This window comes from Spinacia oleracea, chromosome 6 (assembly GCF_020520425.1).
Source record: "Spinacia oleracea cultivar Varoflay chromosome 6, BTI_SOV_V1, whole genome shotgun sequence".
Classification (NCBI taxonomy): Eukaryota; Viridiplantae; Streptophyta; class Magnoliopsida; order Caryophyllales; family Amaranthaceae; genus Spinacia; species Spinacia oleracea.
Genome location: NC_079492.1, coordinates 46,578,193 through 46,601,546, shown reverse-complemented (window position 1 = coordinate 46,601,546; position 23,354 = coordinate 46,578,193). Strand labels below are relative to the sequence as shown.

Genomic DNA, 23,354 nt, shown 5'->3' with positions numbered 1-23,354 from the left:
GATTTGACGAGCTAGAACGAGCACGCCTAAGTCTCCTTAAAGTCCTTTCCAATTCAAGGTCAAGAGGATGGAGGATCCTTTGACGAGCACGTCCCCTATCAAGCATAAACACTCAAGAAAACCGTGAGCAATGCAAAGGAAAAACTAAAGCAAGAATGAATTTTTTTTTTTATTTTCAATTAATGAACTAGTCTCAACTAAACTCAATAACAACGACCGTTCCCAGGCAACGACGCCATTTTGATAGGCGTGTTTTCCGTCGTTGATAGAAAACCACCTATACAAACAATATTTATAAAACCACTTCAACTACCGGCAAGCGGTAAGCAAAGGGATCGTCCCAAAGAAACGGTGAATTATTGAGTTGGAAGTCAATCTAGTTCGATCAAAGATTTGTTTTGAATTGTCACTTTTTAAGAGTCTAAAAACAAATAAAGAACTATGTAAAATTGAATCAAGAAAGGGATCGTGCTGTGCATCATTGCGAACGGGCCCTGCGACGATTCTTCTCCTTCGTGCCGTGCGAACGTGCCCAACAACCGTGCGATCGCACGGCTGTAACTTGGCTAAATCTCAGAAAATCCTCGTGTGCTCGCACAGGAATTCAGTGCGAGCCCACCGAAATTCCGTGCGAGCGGGCTCCTCTGCGGTGCGATTGCACAAAATCACTCATAGTTCCTGCATCGATTTTCCAGATTTGTGCGAACGAGCTCCTCTGTGATGCGATCGCACAAATTCCCATATAGTTCCTGCATCGATTTTCCAAATTTGTGCGAACACACACGTTTGGGGCACGAGCACACGAACCTGCTTGACTTTGGAGGCAACTTTGCTGACCCGTGCGAACGCACATAAATTCCGTGCGATCGCACGGACACTATTGGAGCAATTCTCAGCTATTTTCCATCATTTTCAACATTTTTACCTGAAAAGTACAAAGATGGAATAAGGGGATAAAAATGCAACAAAACTACGCAAAACTATCGAAAAGCTTAATAAAATTCTATAAAATCCTAAGCCTAGAGCGACATAAATGCCGCTCATCAGCGCGCTAGGCAAGGAAGGGGCAGGCGAGGAAGCTTATGGGGCTGCGACGAAGAAAGGGCAAGCCTTGCGACGTCCAGCACACTCGATGTACAACACACGCAATGCAGGGGCAGCATGGCTGCGAGTACGCGGTGCGCATGCGGTGCGATGGGCCTGGGGCGCGCGGGCATTGCTCGTGTGCTCTTGGGCCTCACGCACGATGGGGCTGGGGGTGCGCGGGCAATGCTCGTGTGCTCTTGGGCTTCACGCAAGGCGGGGCTGGGCGCAAGCCTAGCCCGATTTAACAAGTAGACTTTTTTTAAAATCGTTTAATTCGTTGGGCTTCGTATATTTGCATTAATTTGGGCTAACGGGATATTTAATTTAATATTTTATTTGCTTGGGCCGGGCCGCGAGTTTTAATTTAATATTTCATAATTAATTATCCGGAATAATTATTGGTTTAAGTGGGAGCCACTAAATGAAATTAAAATGAAATAATTATTTTAATAATTTCGTAGGTCGCATTATTTTAATTAAATTCATTTTAATTAGAATAAAGTCTAAGGATTAATAATTTGGAAATTGATTAATCTTGTAGGACGCATTTATGTGAACGTGAATTTTAATTAATTCACGTAAATACTTGCATATTAACATGGGCCATTCGTTTTAGCATACGAATGGGTGAATGCGTAGAATATATATTTTATGCAATGCAGGTACTCCAAGTGACTAGTATGGCCAATTTAGGACAGTTAAATACGGTCTGCGCACCGTTCTATCTTTGAATGTAAAGTTTTAAATATGGTCTGCGTACCATGGAATTTTTGATGTAATTTTATTATTTTCAAGTATTTCTAAGTTTAGAACTTTAAGTTAGCATTTGAACGAAGATTCAAGACGATGCCAAGCTAACAAGGAGGTGATGAAGATTGGATGCTTCAAGACAAGAAGTTTTGGGCCATACTAGATCACCAATTATTTATGCAATTTAATATATATATTATGCGTGAATGTATGAATGTATGTATGCTTTGCATGAACAGGTTGTTTCCTATGAATCGATTAGTTTTAAGTTCACTTAATAATCGAACCAACATAGAAACAACTAGGTCCAAGTAATATTGAGTTTTAAAAATTGCCTTCCAAATCAACACTTACAAAATTCTAGGGATCTAAGATAGTAGGTTTACGCTAAAGCGAGGTGCTATTTTAGTTGACTTAGGTGGTAAGGCGTCCTAAAGGAGCACGTTGATTGTGGTTACAATTCAAACAACAATGGGATTAAGTTGTGGCAATGGGTTAAATTATTGCATTAATTTACTAACCAAGAGTAATTTGGAGATTACTAGCAATAGGTTTTGCTTACCTAAAATCTTAAACTACTTAAGACATGCTAAAGCTGCTTAAGGATTTAGAACTTTTGGAGTCTTGGAATCGTTTCATTCATTTTGGACCATGTTTTTACTTTTGCATGAATGAAATGTTTTAATAGCTTTAATGATTGCATGTTTTGCTTTTATTTCAAAGTTATTGAATTGTATTAATGGTTATTTATTGCAAATTCTTTTCGATTGTAGTAATCAAAATGGTCGCCAACATAACAACAATCATATCATCTGAAATTCTGGATGTCGAGTTAGACTTGACTAATTTTCTTGAATGGAAAGAGAAACTTGTCGAAGTTTTGAAAGTTAATGGCATACACTACGTCATTGAACAACCTTTCCCTAGCTATGATGCGCGAGGCATGACTCCTGAAAGGTACAAAAGTTGGGCACTTCACAAGTACCTTGTCACGGAGTCCATCCTTAAGTCTATCCCTGAGAGTTGGAGAGGGAGGTTCATTACTTTTGAACCTCAAGCTCTCCTAAGTAGCCTCGAGGATAAGTGTGTGGGTTTTCGACCCTTGTGCCAAACTGGTGGCAATGGGGTTGACGAATTGGCTAATTCGATGAGCAATCTCAAGCTCGTAACCCCACGCAAGTCGTGCCTAGAAGTCGAACTTCCGGAGGCACAAAGGCGCATCTATTCTGTCAAGATGGACAAAAACACATCAATTCGGTCTCATGTGGATATGATGTCTGGATTATTTTTCACAATTGAGAGACTTGGTGGTTCCATCAAAGAGTCGGTAACTATTGCACTAGTGTTGAATTCTCTTCATAAGGATTATGAGGGTTTTAAGATGCACTATCTCTTTCATAAGAAAGAGAGCACATTCTGTGAACTTGTGGAATTACTCATGAAATACGAGAAAATCCTCAAGTTCAATCAAGACCCTTTGAATGTGAGGTGCACTAAATTCAAGAAAGTAGGCAAGGGGAAGAAAAGAAAGGCTGCATCTTCGTCCACTCCCGGAGGGCATCTGGCGCCTTCCAAGAGCAAGATGAAGAGGAATGCTTCTCCTTCTACATCGCAATGCTTCAATTGTAATGAAACTGGTCATTACAAGCGAGATTGCCCCAAACTAAAGGAAGAGAAGAAGGACGGAAACGTTGCTTCTCCTTCAGGTATGTATGTTATACATTGTAATCTTGCTAATTCTACTTCTTGGGTATTAGATACTGGTTGTGGCTCACACTTATGTTCCAATTCACAGGGACTAAGGAGAAGTAGAAGGCTTGATAAAGGCGAGATGGATCTACGCGTGGGAAATGGAGCACGGATTGCTGCATTAGCCGTAGGATCTTATTTTATTTCTTTGGCTAGTGGGTTTGTTTTGGAACTAGAAAACTGTTACTATGTTCCTAGTATAACCAGAAACATCATTTCCGTTTCAAGTTTGGATTCTAAAGGTTTTAGCTAGTTTTCAATTTAAAGACAATAGTTTTCTTTGAATGGAATGTTTTATGGTTCAACACAACAAGAAAACGGTCTTTATGTGCTAGATACGAGCAAACAAATTTATAACATAAATACCAAAAAGGCTAAAACTGGTGATTCGGATCTCACATTTCTGTGGCATTGTCGATTAGGCCATATAAACATAAAGCGCATGGAATTACTTCAACGGAAAGGAATTCTAGAATCATTCGACTTAGAGAAGATTGATCAATGCGAATCTTGTTTACTTGGCAAGATGACAAAGCAACCTTTCTCAAAGGTGGGAGAAAGAGCAAGCGAATTACTAGGGCTAATACATACGGACGTATGTGGGCCTATGAGTACGAAAGCTAGAGGTGAGTTCAGCTATTTCATAACGTTTACGGACGACTTCAGTAGATATGGCTATATTTACTTAATGAAGCACAAGTCTGAATCGTTTAAGAAATTCCGAGAATTTCAAAATGAAGTATAGAATCAACATGGCAAGAAAATCAAAGCTCTAAGATCGGATCGAGGAGGTGAATATCTTAGCCACAAGTTTGATGACCATCTAAAAGAATGCGGTATTCTTTCTGAATTGACTACTCCGGGGACACCTCAATGGAATGGAGTGTCGGAACGGAGAAATAGGACCTTACTCGATATGGTCAGGTCAATGATGGGTCAGGCCGAACTTCCTTTACAGTTCTGGGGACATGCGTTGCAAACTGCATCACTCGCACTGAATCGTGCTCCGTCAAAAGCTGTTGAAAAGACTCCATACGAATTATGGACTGGGAAACTTCCAAAGTTGTCTTTTCTGAAGATTTGGGGTTGCGAAGCATATGTCAAGCGATTAATTTCGGACAAGCTACAACCTAAATCTGACAAATGTTTCTTCGTTGGGTATCCAAAAGAAACTATGGGGTATTATTTCTACAACAAGTCAGACAACAAAGTATTCGTTGCTCGTGACGGTGTCTTTTTGGAAAGAAATCATATTTCCAAATTGACAAGTAGGAGAATAATAGACCTCGAAGAGATTCGAGAGGAACAACAAACTCATAACTCTTTAGAAGCAGTTCAAGTTGATGAACCTCCAAGGTCTTTAGAAGAGCCAGTGGGAGTAGTTCCTCAAAACGTTGTTGCCCCTCGTAGGTCAAATAGAACTATTTTTCAGCCGGACAGATGGACAGGCGTCCTCTTGACTGAAAACTTAGACGTTCTCATATTGGATAGTGATGAACCTTTGACTTACAAGCAAGCTATAACGAGCCCAAGCTCCATTAAATGGTTAGAGGCCATGCAATCTTAAATAGACTCCATGTCTGAAAATAAAGTCTGGGATTTGGTTGATTTGCCGGATGGGTTCACACCTATCGGATGCAAATGGGTCTTCAAGTTGAAGAAAGACAAAGATGGAATTGTATACATATACAAGGCTAGATTGGTAGCAAAAGGTTACAGGCAAGTTCACGACGTTGACTACGATGAAACCTTTTCTCCAGTCGCGATGCTTAAGTCTATTCGGATAATCCTTGCGATTGCCGCTTTTCATGACTATGAAATATGGCAAATGGATGTCAAAACTGCCTTCTTGAACGGTGTTCTTGAAGAGACTGTGTTCATGACACAGCCGGAGGGTTTTGTCGATCAAAAGAACCAAGGAAAGGTATGCAAGCTTAAGAAGTCCATCTACGGACTAAAGCAGGCATCAAGGAGTTGGAATAAACGATTTGATGAAGCAGTCAATAAGTTTGGCTTCATCAAGAATCAGGACGAATCTTGTGTATACAAGAAGGTCAGTGGGAGTAAAATTGCATTCCTAGTCTTGTATGTTGACGACATACTGCTTATTGGAAACGACATTCCTATGTTGGAGTCTGTAAAGACTTGGCTCGGGAAGTGTTTCTCAATGAAGGACTTAGGAGAGGCACAATACATATTGGGCATCAAGATCTATAGGGATAGATCTAAGAGGATGATTGGACTAAGCCAAAGCACTTACATTGACAAAGTGCTAGCTAGGTTCAATATGATGGAAGCCAAGAGAGGCCATCTACCCATGTCACATGGCGTATATCTAAGCAAGAATCAGTATCCCAAAACATCTGATGAGCGTAGAAAGATGAGTGGAATTCCATACGCTTCGGCTATTGGATCCATCATGTATGCTATGATTTGTACAAGGCCGGATGTTTCGTTCGCACTCAGTGCAACGAGCAGGTACCAGTCAGAACCAGGTGAGGCGCATTGGACTGCTGCCAAGAACATCCTAAAGTACCTGAAAAGGACTAAGGATCAGTTTCTGGTTTATGGTGGTACAGATGAGTTGATTGTTAAGGGCTATACGAACGCAAGCTTTCAAACCGACAGAGATGATTTCAGATCACAGTCTGGGTTTGTGTTCTGCCTCAACAGCGGAGAGTAAGCTGGAAAAGTGCTAAGAAAAGCACTATTGCGGATTCTACAACTAAAGCCGAGTACATTGCTGCCTCAGAAGCAGCAAAGGAAGCTGTTTGGATTCGGAAGTTCATCGAAGAACTTGGGTTGTCCCCTCCATTAAAGGACCAGTGGCTTTGTATTGCGACAATAGCGGAGCCATTGCCCAGGCAAAGCAGCCTAGGAGCCACCAGAAGTCCAAGCACGTACTGCGGCGATTTCATATACTTCGAGAGATCGTTGAAAGAAAGGAAATCGAGATTTGCAAGGTTGGAACTAACGACAAAGTCGCGGATACATTGACTAAACAGTTGCCACAAGTGAAACACAACGCACATGTAGCAACCATGGGAATCAAGCATATTGGAGAATGGCTTTGATTTTCTAAGTATTGTTTTAGAACATCTGTTAGATCTATGTTTAAAACAATTGGTTTAACCATTTCATATTTATGAAATTTATTTATTTCATATTCATTTAATTGTGGTTTAGAATTAAATGATAAGTCCATATGATTCAAATCATTCAAATGGGATGTCAAGATGGATTCTTTGACAAAGAAACACCCATAAGTGAACTTGAATATTGAAGTCACAAAGGATCCCTAATCCAGGACATTGAAAGGTGGACGACCAATGACTAATCAAGATTAGATTGCAAGTAGATTACTTAGTTCTGTTTCTTGAACTAGAGTGACTGGATGTCAGAATCTTTTGCATAGATACTTATTGGATCTTGTATCGGATTGACCATGAGAACGCTTTAAGAGATTAAAGTCATGTCATAGGTAGTTCCCATTAATGGTGATTAGAAATCGTTCCTCAGAACATGAGCGATTATGTCTGCTCGTTTGAGAATCAGTTCGCTTTGATACTAGCTAAACGTCGCACCGTAAAAGGAGGCTATAAAAGCAGTTATTAGGCGTACTATGAATCAAAGTGAATGTTCATAGATTGCAAGAATGGATTTTCCTCCTATCTTTGATAGGATATGGTGTTGTTGTGTAACAAGGCCTCTCGGAGAGTTAGATACTGTAAAATGCATGGCCGTGCTCAGAATGGTTAGGCTTAACCTTCTGCAAAAGTTTGACAGTTGAACTCTGTAATCCGAGAAACACTTCTGGACCTAATAAGGATGGCTTGGATCTTACCTTATGTTCAGTAAGTAACACTAAGTGACAAAGGAATGTGGATGCACACTTGTCTGAATGACAAGTGGGAGATTGAAGGAAATATGTCCTTCACCCAAGGTGCATTAAGTCTAATACCAAGGTTCATATTAATTGCGAACAATTAATTCAGTGAGATCAAGTGATCGGAACATCTAGCTGGAGCAATGCTTCCGATCAGTGAGTTCTAATGGATATTGAACTCACAACTTACTCTTGACTGAACCTACAAGGTCACACCAATGACAGGTAACAGATCACCGGATTAAATGAATCGGAAATTCATTTAATAACTTTTCGGGATTTAAGTTGGAAACGTATTATACGATACGACCTTTCTTCGGAATCGTATATCGTATCGCGAATATTCGTAAGCTAGGCGAAACGAATAAATCGTATTGTACGATGGTGATTCGTCGTATACGAAACGATAAATAAATATATCGGAAATATATTTAATCGCGAATACAAGGAGGGGCCCACGAGCCGAGTGCACGAAGCACTCGAGGCCCATGGACGCGCGCGTAGGCGAGCAAGCAAAGCAACGCAGCATGAGTAAGGCCCTTGTGGCGCGGCGCTGTGCGCGTGCATGCGGGCCGAGACCACGAGACAACAGCAGCGCGGCCCACGGCCCACTGGCTGTGCGTGTCCGTGTGTTTTGGCTTGTGGGCTTGCTAGCCGGCCTTGCCTCTTGGCTTGGTCGGTTAGTAAGGTTATGTAAATAACCTTACAACCTAATTTCCAACTTAGGACAATCACAATTCAGATTACACACAACCCTAGGAGAAAATAGAGAACCCTAATTCTCTCTGTGCCTCCATAGTGTGTTCATCCCAAAAGCAAATCTCTTGATCAATTTTCTAAGCTACGATTATCAAGATGGATCTGATCGTTTCGGTGAACCAAGTAGAGGAATGACAAGTGGAGTTCTTTGTTCGTGTTCGTTGACAGATTATTGTGGAAAACACGCTTCGAATGTAAGTTTGCTTAATCTGTGCTTTATACATGTTTCCTGGCTTTGGGGATTGTTCCGCACATGTTATTATGTTTAACTGTATTCCCCTACAAGCATAGCACTTGGCCAGTTCTGTTGGTGAATTACAATTTACCACCTTGGTTGTGCATGAAGCGCAAATACATTATGTTGTCAATTTTGATATCTGGGCCTAAACAACCTGGAAATGACATAGATGTGTACTTGGAACCAGTGATTGAGGATTTGAAGAAGTTGTGGGATGAAGGTGAGCGTGTGTATGATGAATATCGTAAGGAAACATTTACTTTGCGTGCTATGATCTTCTGCACAATTAATGACTTTCCTGCGTATGGGAATTTACCTGGCCATGTTGTCAAGGGATACAAAGCTTGTCCTATTTGTGAAGATGATACCAAAGCTGTTCAATTGAAGAGTAGCAAGAAGGTTCTATACCCATTTCAACGAGTATTTCTACCTCGCAATCACCCTTATCGTCGGCTTCGCAAGGCTTTTAATGGTGATCCAGAACATAGATCTCCTCCTAAGCCTCTTACTAGGAAACAAGTTTATGAACGTGTAAAGGACATCAATTGTGTTTTCGGAAAAGCCTACAAGTCTCTTAGTGACAAGTTATGTTATAAAAAGAGGTCTGCGTTTTGGATCTTGCCATATTGGGAACATCTTAGTGTAAGGCATTGTATTGATGTGATGCATGTTGAGAAAAATGTATTTGACAGTTTGATCGGAACGCTTCTGAACATGCCAGGGAAGACTAAAGATGGAGAGAAGGCTAGAAATGACATGGTCAAGATGGGAATACGGCTTGAATTGAAACCTACAAAAAAAGGGAAAGCGATATTACCTACCTCCAGCTTGTTATACTTTATCTAAGAAGGAGAAAAAAGTATTATGCGAGTCCTTACATAATGTGAAAGTTCCATCTGGATATTCGTCGAACATTCGAAACCTTGTGTCATTGAATGATTTGAAATAAGTTGGATTGAAGTCTCATGATTGTCATACTTTAATGCAAGAGATATTGCCGATTGCAATTAGGTCGATTTTACCCAAACAAGTACGACAAGCTATAATCAGACTCTGTTTGTTTTTCAAAGCTATATGTTCGCGGGTACTTGATCCTGGTAAATTAGACTCTTTGCAATCACAACTCATTGTCACATTGTGTCAACTTGAGATGTATTTTCCGCCCTCCTTTTTCGACATCATGGTGCATCTGGTTGTTCATTTGGTGAGAGAGGTCAAACTTTGTGGGCTGGTGTATTTAAGGTACATGTATCCGTTTGAGCGCAATATGGGTGATTTGAAAGGTTATGTGAGGAATCAATCTCGTCCAGAAGGCAACATAGTTGAGGGATATCTAACTGATGAGGTCCTTAGATATTGCATCGAGCATTTGGAAGAGTTAGAAACACTAGGACTTCCAAAGCCTCGTCACAATGAGGAGAGAGTACAAGGTATTGGTACAGTTGGTCGTAAAGTGCTAAACTTAAGTCGTGAAATAGTTGATCAAGCTTACCTCTACATCTTACAACAAATTGAGGAGGTGCAACCATATTTGGCAGACCATATGAATCTGATTAGGCAGGAATATCATGGCAAAGGTGAAAATTTTTTGAGAGACGAACACAATCGATCTTTCATCAGATGGTTCCAAGAGAAAGTGGATTGTGATTTAAAACAAACACCAAATGATGTAAGTCAAGACATTAGATGGTTAGCGTTTGGTCCAGATGCAAATGTTGTATCCTATGAAGGTTATGATATAAATGGATATTGTTTTAACACTAAGAGGAGGGATGCTAGTAGTACTACGCAGAATAGTGGTGTTTCTTTAGTGGCATCAGCTTTACATTTTTCTAGTACCAAGGATAATAATCCACAACATGCAAAGATGAACTATTATGGCATGATTGAGGATATCTTTGAACTTGATTTCGTTTAGTTTAGGGTGCCTGTATTTAAGTGCAACTGGGTGGATATAGGCAAAGGTGTGAACATAGATGACATGGGATACACGGTCGTGAATTTCAATAAACTGGGTCATTGTGATGAGCCATTCATCATGGCCTCTCAAGCAAAGCAAGTATTTTATATGATAGATCCGGCTAACACTTCAAAGTCAGTAGTTATTCAAGAAAAAAAGCATGGTGTTGCAGTAGCTGATCTTGTACCAAATGAAGATGAGTATGACCAAGTTGATGAAATCCCTGTTTTTTCTCTGTTTCAAAACACACCCGTGCAAGTAGACGATTCAACAGATCATCATTTGCGAGGTGATCACAATGAAGGTGTATGGGTTGTCCCGAATTCGAATACAAATAACTGAAAAAACTGAAAGTCAGTGAAGGGGATAAGGCTAAGGCTGCTGTAATTTTGGTTTGGTTATTTTGGTGCCGATTTTTTTTATAATAAGTAGTTGCTTATTTTTCTGTTCTATGCTAGTTGTTTTTGCGATACTTATCAGTTACCAGCTAATATTTGTTTGATTGGTGTGATTGAATATTGAAGCTTAGTTTAAAATTTCTGTTTTAACTTAATTTGAATGTTACTTTTTTCATATCTGCATATGTGAAACAGCCTGTTTTTACCATTTTAATTCCCTGCTCTAAGTTACCAGAAATTTCCTGGTTTATTGTTTCGTAGGGGATTTGATAGGTTGTGAGGCTGCACTGTTGTTTCTGTTGATGTTCTGGTGCAGTGGTGTCTTTTGTTGTGTCTAGGGGATTTGATAGGTTGTAAGGCTGCACTGCTGTTTTTGTTTGGTGCAGTTGATGTTCTGGTTTGTTGTTTCAGATTCACGCAAGAACAAGAAATAAGAGAGAGGTAGTTGTAATATTTAGGAATAAAAACTTAAAGCTTGTTACAATTTAGAGACTTTCAAGAAGTCTCACTCTCCCACCAATTACTTCCAAGATGTTTTCCTTCTTCTCTCCCTTTCTCTTTTATAGACAAAATTCTAATATGAGACAAAAGCAATTAAAACTAATTGATAGAGACAAAATGCATTAGTGAGCCATAAGGCCGTTTCCACTAAGTCAGGCCGTTCCCTCCTGCCAATGTTGTTGCTGTTGTCTCCTTGTCTTGTACTTCTAACTTTATTTGGTGCAGTTGATGTTCTGGTTTGTTGTTTTAGGTTCACGCAAGAACATGAAATAAGAGAGAAAGGTAGTTGTAATATTTAGGAATAAAAACTTAAAGCTTGTTACAATTTACAATTTAGAGCTTGTTACAGTTGATGGTCTGGTTTGTTGTTTCAGATTCAATAGATGTTTGGTTTAGGATCTGAATTTTGTGACCTCGTTCTTGTGAAAGATACTACTGATATCTATGTGCTAATATTTCTTCTCTAACAATCTCTATAATGGCCAGGTTTGTTGGTATGGCTTCTGAAAATGACAATGGCTCTCCTGCTAACAATGAGAATCTAAAAAATTCAAGTCAAAAGACCACCAGAGGGCCTTCAACAGCCAAGTACATCGTTGAAAAATATGATGGACCATTTCCTCTACAATGGAATGAGCATAATTGTGCGATCGGAGAGTTCAAGAATAGATACACAACCTACACCGGGTATATGGCACGTGCTAAGGTAAAGATCACCATTGCAGATTGGAATCAGGTTGCAGAAGATACTAAGGAAAAATTGTGGACTGCTGTTAAGGTAAATAATTTAAATGTAGATGTAAATTAATTCTAACAAATGCATTTTTTTATGTTAAAATGAATTCCTTAACAAATCAGTTAAAACAAACAGAAAATGTTCATGTGTAATGATGATAAGAAAGAAGCAGTACTTAAGGATTGCAACAAAAGGTGGAAAGAATTCAAAACAATATTGACACGAGAATATATACTTCACAAGTGAAGAGAAAGAGAAAGATGCAGTGGAGGACCCGTTGTCAAAAAAAAGAAAAAAAATGTAGTGGATGACCCACCATGGGATCTGTATGTGGGCATTGACGAGGATGATTGGAAAGAGTTTAAAAGACAACGTGAAAGTGATGAATTTAAGGTAACTTTTAGTTTTATATTTGTGAGATGCACTTTACTTTGTTTGAAATGACGGAATGAAAATCCTTGATTTGTGGAAAGCATTGAATGAGTCATTAGGATTGAAATGCTTAACTTTGATATGACGGTGCTGCATTAAAGGAGTTGTGTGACAAGTTAGGCTTCAGTTGCTAACTTAGGTGGAAAATATCAGCTAAGTAACATGCTGCATACTTGTTGCTTATTTTTGCTAAGTTTCAGAAACTTGTAGTAATGTTTTCGAATTTCCTTGCATGCTTTTTTTTTTGGGTTTAATGTAGAACCTTGCCATGAGATTGTGATACTTCTCAAGTGCTGATGAACTAGCTTTAGTATTCTTCATATTAATGTAGTCGTGCTAGTAATTTGGTTTGGGGTCTCAGTAAGAAGGTTTTGGTATAAGATTCATAACTCATTTTTAGCGCTGTACTTTGAATGCTTCTGGTAATTTTCAACCTCCTGTGTTGCATGACACATACCTACGTGTTTGTGGAGTACCAGAACAATACTTCAAAGTATATACGTTTTGATGGTTTAGTTTCAGATACAGTTAAGTCTCAGTACTGGCAAACAGGAATTCAATTAGGTGTTGCTGGGTTTATGTTTACTGCAGGAGCAACGTTAATATAGTTTTTCAGTTATTGCCTTTTTAGCTGAGGCCATTGAAGGCTGGACGACATGTTGCTAGTATAAGGAAGATTCTGGTCTGATCCAGTTAGCTCCTGGCATAACCCGTAGCTCATTTCATTTGCATTTTCCCTGCATCTGTCCTGCAGAATCTGCAATGTCAAGTTAGCCTATCAGTTACAACTGACCACAATGCCACAAAAGCCCAACAAGCAACACACTAGTACAAAAATAGGAATAAGAAACGTTGAATATAAAGAGGTCAAGTGTGATAAGCGTTTCACAGGATTATATAGAGCGATTATTTGTGTTGACAGTTTCATGTGAAAAAGAATATAGAGCGCCTAGGAGACTTAACTGTTATATATATTTTTATCCTAAAAATAAAAAAAAAAACCTAATAACATATAGAGCAGTCACGTGCTACCGTGTAGTATATACCAATTAAAAAAAATATAAGAAAAAATAAAAAAATAAAGTAACAACATATAGAGCAGTCACGTGCTAGTGTGTAATATATACCAATTAAAAAAAAAGAAAAAGAAAAAGTAATTAACCAAAATTTGGGAAGTTTTGCGGCATATCTAAAAAACTCAAAATTGAGAACTCTGTCTCGCCCAAAACTCTGCAAAACCTAATTAATTAGTCTTATCACTCACAAACTGCAATCACCGTTAATTCACCACCACCGCCGACCCCAAGCTGCGCCGACCCCAAACTGCGCCACCACCACTGCCGTCGAGATCGTGCGCCAACCGCAAGCAACATTCTCCCCCTTTGAATTTCGAGGTTAGCATCTTGTTCTACAATTTTTCCTTTCAATATTATTAATTATCAGATTGTAATGCCTAACTATGAAATTCTTGTTGTAATTCGTATTAGAATAGAATTTCAATGAATTTTAGGTCTAATAATTACCACTTGATGAATAAAAAAGAAGAGAGTAGTAATTAAGTATAATTACAGTTAATATATACATTAGAATTATTGGCGAAAAATCTGATGAAATTAGTCTAATTAAACTGATTTTTTTGGTAAATAGAATTTAAGATGAATTAAGTTGAAATTCCTAGCTAGAGAAACAAAGAGGGGGAAGAAAAATTTGATATTACGTTGAAAGAAATAAGAAAAAAAATGTTATTACGTTGAAAGAAAAAATTGAAAGAAACAAATTAATTTTACGTTGAAAGAAATAAAAAATTGATATTACGTCGAAAGAAAAAATTGAAAGAAACAAATTCTCTTAGCATTTTCTGATATTTGTGGGTTGGTGACAGACAGATAGTGCTGGAGTTCTGGCATTAAGTTATTTTTTCTTATTTTAATCTCCTTCCTAATGAGTGTTTAATCTCCTTCCTAAATTATGTTGCTCAAGTGTTTAACCTGCCTAATAAATGTTTAATCTCCTTCCTAATGAATGTTTAATCTGCCTTATACGCATTTAAACAAATTCTGAAAGATTTGGTATAATTATGGCTTGATTCATACCTTAAATTATCGTACCTTGATTCATACCTTAAACAATTTGAACTTTTTTTTTAACATTTGAGTATGTCTGAACTTATTATAAAAGGGGGTTCATGTTCGATGAGGACCTAATTCCCTTAATTGCATTTTATATGGTATTTACAATTATCTGTTTTATTTTTTTGGAACTTACTAGTTTGTAGAAATGGATCGAAGTTGGATAACAACAACAAAATTGGGGGACCCAAAATACAAAGCTGGAGTTATGGAATTTCTCAAATTTGCTTTGGATAATAATAGTGAAGGTCGTGATAGGTTGCCTTATCCTTGTTATATGTGTCACAATCTTATGCATCACAAAGTTGACGAAATACTCAACCATTTGAGTAAATGGGAATTTGATATAACATATACTCATTGGTATCGTCATGGTGAAAAAAGGGAAGAAACTTCTGCCCATCAAGGCGATAATACTGATGAAGGTGGTACCTTGGAGGAAATGATGGATCAACTTCATGAAATAGTTGATAATGATCCTCAGGTGATAGAGGAATTGTTTACTGATTCCGAACTGCCCTTATACAAAGAGAGTAAGTACACAAAACTATCGGCTATAGTTAAGCTTTACAATGTGAAGGTGGGTCATAGTGTGACGGATCAGTGTTTTACGGCGTTCCTTAAGGTGTTTAAAGACATACTTCCACCCGAAAATGTTTTGCCTAGCCGTACTTATAAGGCAAAAAAGATATTGTGCACAACGGACTTGAATTACGAAAAAATTCATGCTTGTCCTAACGATTGCATACTGTATCGAGATGAATTTGAAGCTTTAAAGAAATGCCCTGAGTGCAATGTATCTAGGTACAAGAAAAAGGAAGGAGTTCCGGCTAAGGTTTTGTGGTACTTTCCAATAATACAAAGGTTCAAACGAATGTATGCAGATGCAGGAGATGCAGAGAAGTTGACATGGCATAAATTTGGTCGGAAAAAATATGATGGGTTACTAAGACATCCAGCTGATTCTCCGCAATGGAAATTTATTGATGGAAAGTTCGATGATTTTGGTAAAGAAGAAAGAAATCTACGCCTTGGATTGTCTACTGATGGTATGAATCCATATAGTTCCCTTAGTAGCACCTATAGTACTTGGCCGGTCATGTTGGTGACTTACAACTTACCTCCTTCCTTGTGTATGAAAAGAAAGTATATTATCCTGTCAATGCTTATATCTGGGCCAAAACAGCCAGGAAATGACATTGATGTGTACTTGGCACCTCTTATTGACGATCTAAAGTTATTGTGGGAAAAAGGGGTTGAAGTGTTCGATGGCAGTCGGAATGAAATGTTCAATTTAAGAGCCATGTTATTCTGCACTATGCAAGATTATCCAGCATATGGTAATCTTTCTGGTTATACCGTGAAAGGAGAATGTGTGTGTCCTATATGTGAAGATGGTTGGAAGGGAAGATGGGTAAAAGCATCGGGAAAGCATGTCTACTTTGATCATCGTCCATTTCTTCCTCATGATCATCCGTACCGCAAACTGAAAAAGGCTTTTAATGGGGAACAAAATTTTGAAAGTCCTCCAAAATTCTTTACTAGCCAAGAAGTGTTTGAAAAAGTAAAAGACATTAAAATTACATTTGGCAAGTTGAAGAAAAATAAAGTTGCCCTTTCTACACAGGGATACAAGAAGTGTTCCGGTTTTTGGCGTCTTCCTTATTGGAGATTTCTATTTGTTAGGCATTCTTTAGATGTGATGCATATCGAGAAGAATGTATTTGATATTCTGATTAGCACATTATTGAATATTCCTAAGAAGACAAAAGATGGTCCTAAGGCTCGGGCTGACTTAAAGGAATTGAATATTAGAAAGGAGCTACATGTTGTTGAGGAGACTGGAAAACGGAAGTATTTACCCCCTGCTGCCTATACATTGTCCAAAAAGGAGAAAGTCGAGCTTTGTTCTTCCTTAGCTGGAGTTAAAGTGCCCGAGGGTTATTCTTCAAACATTTCTTCTCTTGTTTCAATGGAGAATTTGAAACTCCTGGGGCTGAAGTCTCATGATTGCCATGTTCTGATGGAAGATTTCTTACCTGTTGCTATTCGTTCAATTTTGCCTAAAATGTACGATATGCCATTATTAGGTTATGTTTTTTCTTTAAGGCAATACACAGTAAAGTCATTAATCCTAAAGATTTGGATTCTTTGGAGATTGAAATTGCTGTTATTTTGTGCCAATTGGAGATGTATTTTCCCCCAGCTTTTTTTGATATCATGATATATTTTCCTATTCACTTAGTAAGAGAGATCAGATTTTGTGGTCCCGTGCACATGAGAGCTCAATGGGCCTTTGAAAGGCAAATGAAAACATATAAAGGATATGTTAAGAATACTTTTCGACTCGAGGCTTGTATTGCAGAGAGAATGTTGTATGAGTTAGCTATGGAATATTGTCTTGAAGATATAGACCATGTGAAGACAATAGGGCTTCCTACATCTCGACACAGTGACCGATTTGATGGTATGGGAACCATAGGTCATAGAGAACATGACATGCCTCTTGACAAGTGGCACATGGCCCACACATATGTTCTTTTTAATGAAGATAAAGTTGCACCGTATGTAAACCGGCACATGTCTTTCTTAAAGACACAAAATCGAAGGTCTAACCCAAAAGCATTAGCTATTGAGCATAGTAAATCATTTCGTTTTTGGTTCAAAGATCAAGTAATGAAAGAGCGCCAAAATTCTTTACAACCCGTTTCTGATCGACTTAAGAGTTTAAGCTATGGTCCAGATTTATCTGTCTCTTATTATTCTGCATATGTTATTAATGGTTGTACATTCTACACAAGGGACCAAGATGATAAAAGTACCATGCAAAACAGTGGGGTATCTCTTGAAGCCGAAGCAATGCATTTTTCAAGTGCTAAAGACAACCGTCCTATCTATAGTAAAATTCAATATTATGGAGTAATTGATGAGATCTGTGAGTTGCATTATTTGGGGTTTTCAATACCTGTATTTGGTTGTAAATGGGCTGACAATAACAACAACGTTATATCTGATGGCTTAGGGCATACTTCAATGAATCTTAACAAACTTGGTAGCAAAGAAGATCCTTATATTTTGTCTAGTTAAGCTAAACAAGTGTTTTATATGACTGACCCACTTGATAAAACAAGGTCAGTTGTTCTAACATCGAAACCTCGATATGTTTTTGATGACCATGATGACAATATTGTGTCCGAGGAAAGGTCTCCTCCCATTGAGATACAAAATGTGAATGATAGTATTGATGATATATCGGCATATGTACGTAGTGACCACGAAGAAGGGATTTGGCGTGAGGATGAAAATAGTGGTGGAAATCGACCTAAAAAGCATCGTCGTAGAGGTTGAATTGACTAACTTAATATACCTAATTTTAGTATAAAATGGTTATATTTATCTTAATATAATGATTTAGTTATGTTGTTTAATGAAATTTGTATGTTTGTAGGTTGATGGCAAGAAACACAAAGAAAGCAAGGGGTCGTACAGTAGTTGTGATAACCGTGTTTTCCATCGTTGATAGAAAACCACCTATGCAAACAATATTTATAAAACACCTAAACTACCGGCTATATTGACTAAAGCGGCAAGTATAGGGATCGTCCCATAGGAATGGATATGTTTGACTTATCAATCTATGCGTTCACAAGCTAGTTCGGAAGGAATTTGAGTTTTTGAATTAATCTAATGAAAGCTAGAAATGCTAACAAATAAAGAAACTCTAGAGATTTCGGGAATCGGCTATGGAAATCGAATCAAAGGAAGCACAAGGTCCAAACAATCATGAATATGCAAAGACATAGCAAGTAGGGGAATGAAAACTAATGACGAACCCGCCACCTCTCGGATAGGGAACGCTAAGCGTCTAATCCACGGAAGAGCTCTCGCCTAATCCTAGATTAAACTAACTAGCATATAATAGGAACTATCATTCACTTGCACAATTAGGCCCACAATGTCTTGCCAAACCTAATCATACATTCCAATCTAATCCAATCGAATAGCATTCGCGACTACTACTCAACTAGTCATGGAAATCCTATCACTAATCACATTTAATCACAACATCAATCATGAATTTCCCCAAAACTTCTCCAAATTCAATCCCAAAGCTTCATCCCTAACCTCTAGACTAAACTACTCAATTAGCATGATTAACATCAACATTAAACTAATATCAATCCTAATCATGAATTTAATTGCAACAATGAAGCTAATTGAAACAATAAAATTCAGAAAATTCAAACCACAAAAATTGGGGAAAATATCAAGAACATTCAAAATGAGAAACTAATTCTAGAGTTCAAGCATAAAATCAAAGCATAAACGAAATTAACAAAGCAATTAAAGAATTAAAGAACAAAACAAAAGAAGAATTAGAATTATACCTTGAAATGAAGAAATTGCATCAAACTTGAAGCACAAAATTGAAGAACAAAACTCAAAGCAAAGAGAAGAAGAAATCTAAAAATGATGATTGAATTGAATTTAGAATCAAGAATTTGAGGCTAAGAATCCTTAATCCTAATCTCTAATCTAATCCCTAAACTAACTCTAGAGAGAGAATTCTAAGCTAAGCCTAAGAGAAATGAAAATTACGTAAATGAAAGCCTTACTAAGCCTCTGCGATTTCTCGTATTTATTGCAGCCCCGCGTAACCGTGTGTTCGCACGAAACCAGGCCGTGCGTTCGCACCAAACAGCAAGGAGTTCCTGATCCAAATATGGCATTTCGTGGGCTCGCACAGACTGCAGGCTGCGTTCGCAAAGATGGCTGGTGCGTCCGCACAGCCTGCTGGTGCGTTCGCACTGGCTGAGTTGCTGCGAGTGCCTGCGAGCTACTGCTGCGAGCTACTGTGGTGTTGTTGCTGCGTGGGTCTACGATGGTGCTGCAGTGGATGCTACGACGGTGCTACGATGGCCTGCTGTGAGTGCCATGATGGTGCCATGCCTTGCTTTGTCGAGTGCAATGGCTGATGTGCTTTGCCTGCTGCTCATGTGTGGCTGCCATGGCATGTTGTGCCTGGCAGCAAGTTTCGTCGCTGCACATTGTTGCATCGTATAGCCCATGGCCAAAATCGTCGCTGCATATTCAAAATACCGTATAGCATATCAATAAAAACGTAGACCACATTATAAAATCGTCTAGCACGCTCAAAAATCGTATAGCACATTATTAAAATCGGAAAACGCATTATTGAATCGGAAAACCACATATTTAATTCGTTTGACATTTTCGCAAATCGTAAAGCCATTTAAATCATCGTCTAAGCCAAAAGTCGTATTATTTAGCACGTTAACACTCCAAATGACACCCACGCTACAAGATTGAGCATAAAAGACATATTTAGAGCGAAAACGGCTAGAATACACGCAAGACGAGAGAATGATACGATTAATGCAAAAATGTAACAAACAAACTAAAAACGATAAAACTAAGAGAAAATAAGAATAAAAAGCTAATAAAATGAACTAAAAACCTAAGCTAAGAGCGACATAAATGTCGCTCATCAGGTTGGAATAGTTGGAAAAGCAATTCGCAGGGGAGAAAAACTCTCCTTAGAATGGAATCACAATAAAATACCTGTTCGGGATAACAAGGACTATTTTGCCTTTTATATTGGTGTAGTCGCTCGTGAACGGGTGAATATCAATTACAGTGATTGGGAAGAAGTTCCTAAAGAAGTCCTTGATGAAGTTTATGAGAACATCACAGTAAGTTAATTTGTGTGCCTACATTGAAGTTAATTTTTATTCTTTTAGCTTGTTTATGTAGATTTCCTTTCAGTTTGTAGATACACATACTTATGCTTGGAACCTGCCGAAGGCCCTCTAGTTATGTTTTTTTGGTGGTTTTGCAAACTCGAAATCACCAGGAAGGTCGTTGTATCTGAAATATTGTGATTGCTTGGTGTGAGGGGGTCGAAAAAGCACGAGGCTAATGCGTGACCTCGTCCCTCGTGGGTGTGACGATTCTTTTATTCAATCAAGTGTAATTGGATTTCCTGTGAGTATACACCCAATTGACTAGTAATATAGGAGTCGCCATTCAGTTTTTAACAACAATGAGAAAAACTGAAAAAACCCGGTTATCGTGACATAAAGGGAGTGCAATTATGTTTGACCACGACAGCCGTAGGTTCCCTTGTGATCCCTGGTGTGGGGATCTCTCAACATACACCCGCAAGGTAGAGATTGAGGGTTCGGGGGACTGTAACTACCGAGAGGAGTACTTCGCTCGTCGATAACTCCAGAGGCAGGATATCCTTACTAGCTCAGCATAAATAATTGAAGGGACATGCGTTAACTATTAAACTAATCTGAGTTGATTTTAGCAATATGCAACATATAATACTAGATCGATCGTGATTATCTGATTTAAATAGTATTAAGGGACCTAGCATGATAATCCAATTTCCCAAAAATATTATATTTGTTAGGCGTGGTAGAACAATCAGATTTAGTTAGTTTAACAGTTCATAAAAAGGGCGAGGAAAGCAATTAAATCATCGAGAAGGGGCACATTACGACGCACCCTTGAGAGGTGCCTCACGGTTCTCAAAAAACTAACCACTTTGACTTTGCTATTTCTCCTTTTTATTTAACGAATCTCAATTATGGGACAGGATACGTTCTGTTCGATTTATGGATCGATTGCGACAGAACGCGTGAACAGTTTCGCAGCGTGAGGCTTAGGCTAAGGGTTGGAGTCAATACTCAGAATATAATTGTGTTGTGTGTGTTCCTTTCACGTCAAATTTGGGACTGTATTTATAGGGAAGAGTTCGTGGAAAGATAGAATTGCAGAGTTCTAATCCATAAAGAATTAGGAAAAAACACGTACCCAGGTATTTTCAGCGCCCAGGCCTGGGCGCCGAAGATTTCGGCGCCTAGAGCCAGGCGTTGAAAATAGGGTATGGGCTGTTTTCTTAGTCAGATTCGGATTCCTGAAATCCGTAGAGTTTGAGACTTAATCGAGTCTTTTAGTGCGTATTAACTTTGCGACGGGATGCGTCTGGGCCCGTTACGAACTCTAGGCTCGCTAGGATTTTAATTAATACGTAACTCTTATTTTCGAATCATATTAGGAATAGGATTCTCGCAGTTTTCTATCTCATTTAGGATTTATGTTGGAATGCAACACCTAATTCTGACAGGTTTCTATCCTTTATGATTTGCCACTTTTAGAAGCTACCTTTTACGGTAGTTACTATTTTTAGCAGGTTTCCATAAATAGCAGTTTTCTATAAATATCAGGTTTCGGGTGAAATGAAAAGGGGAATTGAGATTCGTTTATTTTAAGGAGATGCGTTGTCAAGTGGAGATTTATGATTTCATCATCGAACCTTTCCCTTTCGGGAATGGGGACAAAAGTAGGTGTCTATAGTTAGCCCCCACTTTGACTGAGTCTTGGAGTAAGACGATGGTCAAAGTATTAGACGGAGTGCGTCACACAAGCCATGGTGTATGTGACCTGTTTTGCGAGGGTCTCACGAGCCCCCGAGTGATAAGATTTGACTTAAGGGTCATCACTTGAAATGTTGACATATCCCTCACGTGTCATTGGGATTTATCAACGGTTAGTATAGAATACTCCCTCACTTTGTCATCGGAAGTATCTAAAGAGGCGTAAAAACTCCATCACTTTGTCATTGGGAGTAGCTACAGATATTTTCGAAATCAAAGCTATAAAGTGTAATTGGGCCTGGCCAAGCCCAACCACGAGGTAAAAATGTTATTTAAAGATTCTCATTTTCAGGGCTAGCTAAACGAGAAAAACCCCTTGTTTTTATGGGACGTAAAACGAAGGAAAATCCAGCACATCGCTCTTTTTTGGAAAAAACGAAAAACCAATCCTTTTAATTTTTGGAAAAGGGAAAACCAGAAAAAGTTATCGCTGCAGCGACTAAGGACCTGCGCGGTTAGTGGCGCAGACCCCGCCGGCTAAAGATGGCGAGCCTGTCCGCTAAGGGTGGACACCCCGTCCGATAGAAGTGGACGAATCTGTTTTTGAAATTTGAAAATAAGGACCTACGCGGTTTGTGACGTAGACCCCGCCGGCTAAAGATGGCAAACCTGTCCGCTAAGGGTGGACACCCCGTCCGATAGAAGTGGACGAATCTATTTTGAAATTTGTTTTGTGTTTTTTGAAAATAAGGACCTACGTGGTTTGCGCCGTAGACCCCGCCGGCTGAAGATGGCGAGCCTGTTTCATTTTGTTTTTGAAGACTTCATTTTTGGAAAACTGAGGACCTGCGCGGCTAGTGATGCAGACCCCGCCCGCTAAAGGTGGGCGAGCCCCGTCCGCTAAGGGTGGACGCCCCGCTCGCTGGAGGTGAGCGAACCTGAATTCGTCTTTTTGATTTGGGATTCGTGTGTCGCGGTCTTGCCAACTGAAGATGGGCAAGTTTCTATTTCTTTGGTTCTTTGTGATTTCTTTTGAGAATTTCTTTTTATTCATTCTTGCAAGAGCGAATTCTTTCGAGGGATGCTCGAATTTAGTTGTAACCTGAACGTGGGCTGACAACGTGTTCAGACGGAACTTTGTCTTGCGACCGTCTGCTTTCGTGATTTTGAGCTAGTCTTTACGGCTCGACTTGGTCTTCGATCAGAGGACCGTGCACAAGTGCCAATGACGACCTTTCCCTGAGGTCGAACTTGTTTTGTTTTGAGATATCCAAACATGATATGGTGTATGGCGCAGTCCGGGAATGTGATTTTGATCGTGCGC

At 38.9% G+C, this 23,354-nt stretch overlaps 1 protein-coding gene across 1 annotated transcript; it reads left to right on the top strand.

Annotated features, from left to right (window-relative positions):
- Positions 1-14,772: 14,772 nt before the first annotated feature.
- Positions 14,773-17,711, top strand: LOC110786568 (uncharacterized). Its single transcript, XM_021991127.2, has 2 exons — positions 14,773-16,694; positions 16,745-17,711. Exons 1-2 carry the CDS (start codon positions 14,773-14,775, stop codon positions 17,709-17,711), a joined length of 2,889 nt encoding a protein of 962 aa, XP_021846819.2.
- Positions 17,712-23,354: the final 5,643 nt, after the last annotated feature.